Source organism: Cephus cinctus, unplaced genomic scaffold (genome assembly GCF_000341935.2).
Source record: "Cephus cinctus unplaced genomic scaffold, Ccin1 Ccin1_scaffold0024, whole genome shotgun sequence".
NCBI classification, from domain to species: Eukaryota; Metazoa; Arthropoda; class Insecta; order Hymenoptera; family Cephidae; genus Cephus; species Cephus cinctus.
This window is the reverse complement of record NW_014332772.1, coordinates 20976-27012: the sequence shown is the minus strand read 5'-3', so window position 1 is coordinate 27012 and position 6037 is coordinate 20976. Positions and strand designations below refer to the sequence as shown.

The window sequence follows — 6037 nt, the reverse complement described above, 5'->3', positions numbered from 1 at the left end:
CCCCTCATATTATTCACGCGCGCAAAACTCTTTGCCCGTCTCCAAGCTAAACGCCGGGCTCGTATCCGTACGGCACCGGTGTGATGTCGTCGCTCCGATTCCTTGGCAAGGTTGCACATCGCCGTCATGCGAGACCGCCTTTAAGGTATCATCACAAGTTTCCCACCACCTCCTCTTTATACGCTATATCGTCCGTCGGCATCTTCGTGCTTGTCGTTCGTCGTCTTCGGCGTCGGACTCACTTCCGTCGTATTTTCGGCGTCGGGTTTCGCGACAGGTGAGAGAAACAGGAAGAAGAAGAGAGATAGATGCCCGTGGCACGAGAAACAGCCCGTACATTACTGTGCACTCCTACCGAGCCCTAACCTAACATAATCTAACCCCACGATAAACGCGTAATAAGTTTTACCGTGAATAACCTCAGTTACGCTACATTGTTCAAACCTATGTAGTATTAGTGTGTTAACGTTTCGCCGTAAACTCTAGATTCCATGTGACGTGGTGGTAGCGCTCATTGTACTTTCTCGTGTGTGATTTGCATTGTGATTGAAATTGGGATGTATATCGGATTAATCTAGGTTATCGTTGTCCGTTATTGATAAATGCGATTAGATTGTTGTCGTCCTGTGTTGTTATCGTATAGGAGGTGATATCGCATAGTAATTGACGCTTGTCACAATCGCTTATCAATTTTCGCAATGAACGTTGCAATTTTCGTTGGATTGCACACAGAAAGAACATTGTCTGCCTTTTTTCATTAGGCAATTCTTTTTCAATTTGAGAACTCCTTAGTAGCCGATTAACGGTTGTGCTCTGTGTGCCTGAAGGCTTAAACCTCTACGGCTTGTTGTGTAGTCAAGGGATCTTGTGACATTTCCAATATACCTAACCTAACTCAATGCTTTGGCAGAGGGGGGGAGGGGAGGCTGCAATTGATATAATCCTAAAGGTTGTATGTGACAGACAGTGGCGCAATAGACGTATATATTTTTGGGAAAATTTTGAAGCAAAAAATAAAAAGCATTTTCTTATGGTTACACTTTGTCCAAGCGGTCCCCATGTTACTATGTCACAACCGTGTATATATACAAATATATTTTTGAAGTATCCACACGAGTGGACTCGAGTGCCGTGAGGATATCGAAGTGACCTCCACCTCTGCTTTTCGATCTATTCTGGACACTGCGGGCGCCTATCTTTAGAATTCTCATTGGCCCAGTCTTTAAGACTTGGCCGTTTTCAGACACGGTGAGAAACACCGATAGAAGATGCACATATATTCAGAGAGACGAGAGAGACAAGGTAGAGACACATTGGGCTTTTTTATACTGGGGCTTGATAAGTCAATTTCTTTTGCTATTCTTTTCGAAAATTGCATATTTCGGAGTCATTTTACGATCGGTCGAGTCCTCGATTTTTTAATGATTTGAGGGAAAATAGTATTTTTTTTTTAAATTGTGTATAAGTATATTTATATTTTTTATTGAATATATAATGACAGATTCTTTAAATATTGTTTTTCCGATGAACTTTGTATCATTTGAATTTTATATATTTAAAAAAAAATCATTTATTATACTTTCTTGGTGAGTTCAAGATTTGCAATCGTATGATGTCTTAGCTCTGTAAAGTTGCCTCCCCTCTATTATACAAATAAATAAAAATAGTTTAATGCTGTCTGAAGAGTTCTAGAGGTTCAGATATTTTCCAGGAACAGTTCTGTCGATCGAATTTGAAAAATTACGATTGAAAAAAGTGCGGGGGTGGTACCTTCACAGTGCTCTCCATTTTTTACGAAACGTAATTTTTGTTGACAGTTCTGAATACATAATCTATACTTTTCATCGAAAAATTTTGAAAACATGTTTCGGCTTTTTTTTACATAATGATTTTTTTTAGAGTTCTAAATATTTTTAAAAGAATTCTAGAGCTCTACATTATCGGTCATGCTGTTAGTAATTGCTACAGAGGAATTTTGATAAATGTTCTGTGTGCACATTGAGTTTTTTTTCTTTGTATTCGCTTATCCTAAATAATTCGACGATATCGAAAGTTGGCAGATGCACTTTCAAATACCAACTTTCCCTTGAAAGGCAAAATAAATAAAAAATTTTACGCAACTGATTTTAGGCGTAGTAATTACAGTCGTAATTACGCGCTGTACCTGAATATATTGATATATTAACAAATAAAATATGTCCTTTAGTACCATTTTAAATCAAACACCACGTCATATATACGTACACGCAAAAAATAATTACTAGAATTCTGTCAAATTTCATTATTGTGATTATGTTTCACTAGTTTACTTAGTAAATCTCCCTAAAACTGTTCCGATGCTCCCAAGTATTTGTTTTTATCCAAATACAAAAAATTCCTCTAGTAATTGTAACTATACAAATTTAATGCCTCTAATCAATAGCAAAGTGGTTATATATTTTGTATCTTAATTGCTACCCTATTTCCATTTGCCGTCAGTACTGTTTCTCTTACCGGGGGGGGTAAGAGGGGGGGGGGCCCCCTTTGGTTTTCCAGTACTGCATTACTTCTTGCCCCATTATTTTTTTTATTTGCACAGTACTCTTTAACCCAACTTATCCTATGTCTTGCCGTTCGCCAAGGTTTTAACAATGAAATTATCCTATTTTGTGTTTACTTTTGTGCCAGATAAATATTATACATATATAATCAGCTCAAAAGTTTGTCTTTATCCGATCTTATCTGATTAGATACAATTTCATAAGAATTCACTGGGAAAATGTAAATTCTGTATAAATAATATTTTCAAAGAGAAGTTTAATTACAAGTATTTTATGGAATATTAATTATATAGTAAAGTGTATCTTTATAAAACTTTATATCTGATTATATATAGTTTTATATGATTATATAAAGTCGTTTTTCTCTCCCTGGAAATCTTTGTTTCTTTATGATTATTCATAATTTGGGATTCATTCAAGCCTGATACACATTTCATTGAAAAATGCTAATTCTTTTCTTATATCGTCCCACGGTTTACATTGATTCTTACTAATGAACGTAATGTTTGACAGGTGGTTGCTTCAGGCCCTATCACCTTCGCAGTAGGAGAGGCCAGAAACAATGGTCGACTACTATATTATTTTGGACGTATCGCGTAGCGCAACAAGTGCCGATATAAAAAAGGCGTAAGTACATTTATACAAATGATCGACTAAATTTTCTCATATTTCTCTTTCTGGCTTTACGTTTGTTACGGTCATAGACAATGCATTTTCATTGTCATTTTCATTGTAGATATAAGTTCATAGACGTATGTAACCTAGGATCTCACGAATAGACTTCATATTTACTTGCAGCCATCATAGTTCCACAGTTCTTGATAAGTTTTAACAATAGTTCAATTGATTAAGAAATGAGATGCTAATTTCCCGTACTGCTTGTTAGCATCTCATCGAATTTCACATATATGAACATGGAGGAAGAAAATCATGCAGAGTTCTATCCCGTAAGAAAGTTATTTCAATAGTTCTAACGATTAAATCACGTGGGAAACAGTTTATCATATTTATCAGTATCTCAGCTATACTATAGTGAGATGCTGATATTTAGGGGTCAGTTCCGAACTCCCTCGCGGGTGTAATGCACATTTTTAGTCGCCCTGCATACCCTGGAGAGGAGTTCCGGTCTCTCGTCATTTATAAATAATTATTAAAGATATGTGTTGGCACGAGTACAAGCGATATCCGTCGACTAGAATCGACTAGAACTGTGGATTCCACCCGCGAGGGAGTCCGGAACTGACCCCTAAATATCAATATCTTATTATAGTATAGCTGAGATGCTGATAAATATGATAAACTGTTTCCTACGTGGTTTAATTGTTAGAACTATTTGAGATAACTTTCCTAGGGGATAGAACTCTGTAGGATTTTCCTCCTTCATGCTCATATATGTAAAATTCGATGAGGTACTAACAAGCGGTACGGGAAGTTAGAATCTCATTTCTTAAAAATGTGATTTTAAAGGATAAATCAATTAAACTATTGTTAAAACTTATTTATTGTTAACTGTGGAACTATGATAAATGCATTTAAATAATGAAGTCCATTCGTGAGATGCCTGATAGTTGAGATGCTAGGTTGACACAAGTAGTTTATAACTCGTTTACTTTACACAGCTCTAAGTTTTTTTTAATTGTTGTTATGTAGTCTTACTGTTTTTTTTTGTTAAATTATCTTAAAAAGTTTTAAATGCACATTTTTTGCAATTTATCCATGCTGTTATTATTATTCAATACTTTTAACATTTAGTACGGAAAATGTTTGCTCTGATCGTTTGAGTGTTGTTTTAAGTTTGCGAATGCAACCTTTTACTTTAGTTAGGTAATATTTTTCTAAACACAGTGGGGGGAGAACGGGGAAAAATAGACGTTATAGGCGCCCAGGGCGAAAAAGGAAGGTATATTTCAACGGGCAAATAAACTGCCATAGTCTCGTATTTATTAAATCATATAGAAAATAAAGTCGATTTGCATAAGAAAACGTCAAGCCGCACGGAAAAAAGTATTCTATCTTCATGATTTTTTTTAGTAAAGTTTCATTTGCAAGCTTTTCTCATTAATAGAAAATCTAAGAAAACTAGAAATAATTTTCCCAGTAATTTGGAATTATCTATTAGGCTATCTGTTTTATCTTAGATATCTAGGGGGTGTTTTGATGAATTGGAAAAAAAAAATTATTCTTGAAATTATGCAATTTTTTTATTGCCATACAAGAAATTCCCACAACCCCCGGTTCGCGGGGTTGAACATTGTACAAATAAAAAAAGACAAACTCAAGTTTATTGGAATTTATCCAAACTGTTATTATTATTTAATATTTTTAATACTCTTTATGGGCAATTTTTGCACAAACCAACCGAACGCCGTATTGCGTCTGCGAACGCAACTCTTAGTCAGGTAATATATTCTGAAACGCAGTAATACTGCATGTTCTACAGGGTTGTTGTTAATATAATAGAAAAAAAATATTATTCTTAAAATAATTATTTATACGTGACGTAACCTCAGTCTAAAGTTCTTAAAATAAATCGTTTAGATTAGGCTTCTTTCTAGAGCTGCAATGTCTTTAGAATGAAATATTAAAATGTCGTAGTAATTTGGATCAATTTTGTTTCGTTGATGAAGCAATTGACTTTACAAATCGATACTAAATCAATCAACCAAACTCACGCGACCGAATTAATAGGCATTAAGGGTGCCAGAGTTTAAATTAACTCCAAAGTCGATCACTGTGCTGACAGTCTAAACGATTTGCATCGAGTGCAACGATTTTTCATTGCTAAACGAAATTATCTGCAATACGGTATAACAGAGGCTTCGCAGTAAATTAAAAGGATTAACATTTTCGGCTGTTAAATTATTGATTGTTCGTCTTTTACGTCATTTTGTTGTATAGTTATGCTTCTAACTGTAGATGACATTCCAATAATCTGTAAGGGACGGGCGCATATTTTCTAAAGATTTTCACCAATTTTTATTTAGAACTTTATTACGTGTGTCGAAAATTCGGCTTTCCGTCTTTTAGAGGTTAAAGTAGCATTTTCTGTGGCGATTGGTCCTCCATAGAAAAATAAACCACTAAAGGATAAACAAGGATAAACAAGGTATACAGTACTTGGACTAAACATGCTTGGGGATGGATTATGATTGATATGTAGTTTTTATTTTGTTGTGAGGTTTTGTCTATTGAATGTTGGAGGAAGTGTGTCTAATAATATCGAGGTTCACGTTTGTGCAGTTTTAACTTCAGGAGGTAACCCTTATGTTAATGAGTTCGCGCATGATATTGAGAGTTAAGGAAGTTAATGTGTATCGTGTTAGAGGACTCTGACCCGATTCACGGCCAACACGCAACAGTGAAATTGGTCGGAGCCATTTGGGTGTTACGAAAATAAACTCTGCTGCCATAACTGAGTTATGTCTTGAAGTTGGAAGATCAAGAGAGAGAGAGAGAGAGAGAGAGAGAGAGAGAGAGAGAGAGAGAGAGAGAGAGAG

The 6037-nt window shown here is 35.4% G+C and overlaps 1 protein-coding gene across 7 annotated transcripts in view; it reads left to right on the top strand.

The window, feature by feature from the left end:
• The window catches only part of LOC107266740 (dnaJ homolog subfamily B member 6-B), a 39544-nt gene that overhangs the window by 25152 nt on the left and 8355 nt on the right, over positions 1–6037 (top strand). For 4 of the 7 annotated variants that reach the window (XM_015737528.2, XM_015737535.2, XM_025084122.1 and 1 more), the window contains one exon: positions 3054–3167. In XM_015737528.2, coding sequence (XP_015593014.1) covers positions 3103–3167 — 65 coding nt within the window. In that variant the 5' untranslated portion in view covers positions 3054–3102. The other 3 variants (XM_015737554.2, XM_015737544.2, XM_015737563.2) reach the window with 3 other exon arrangements.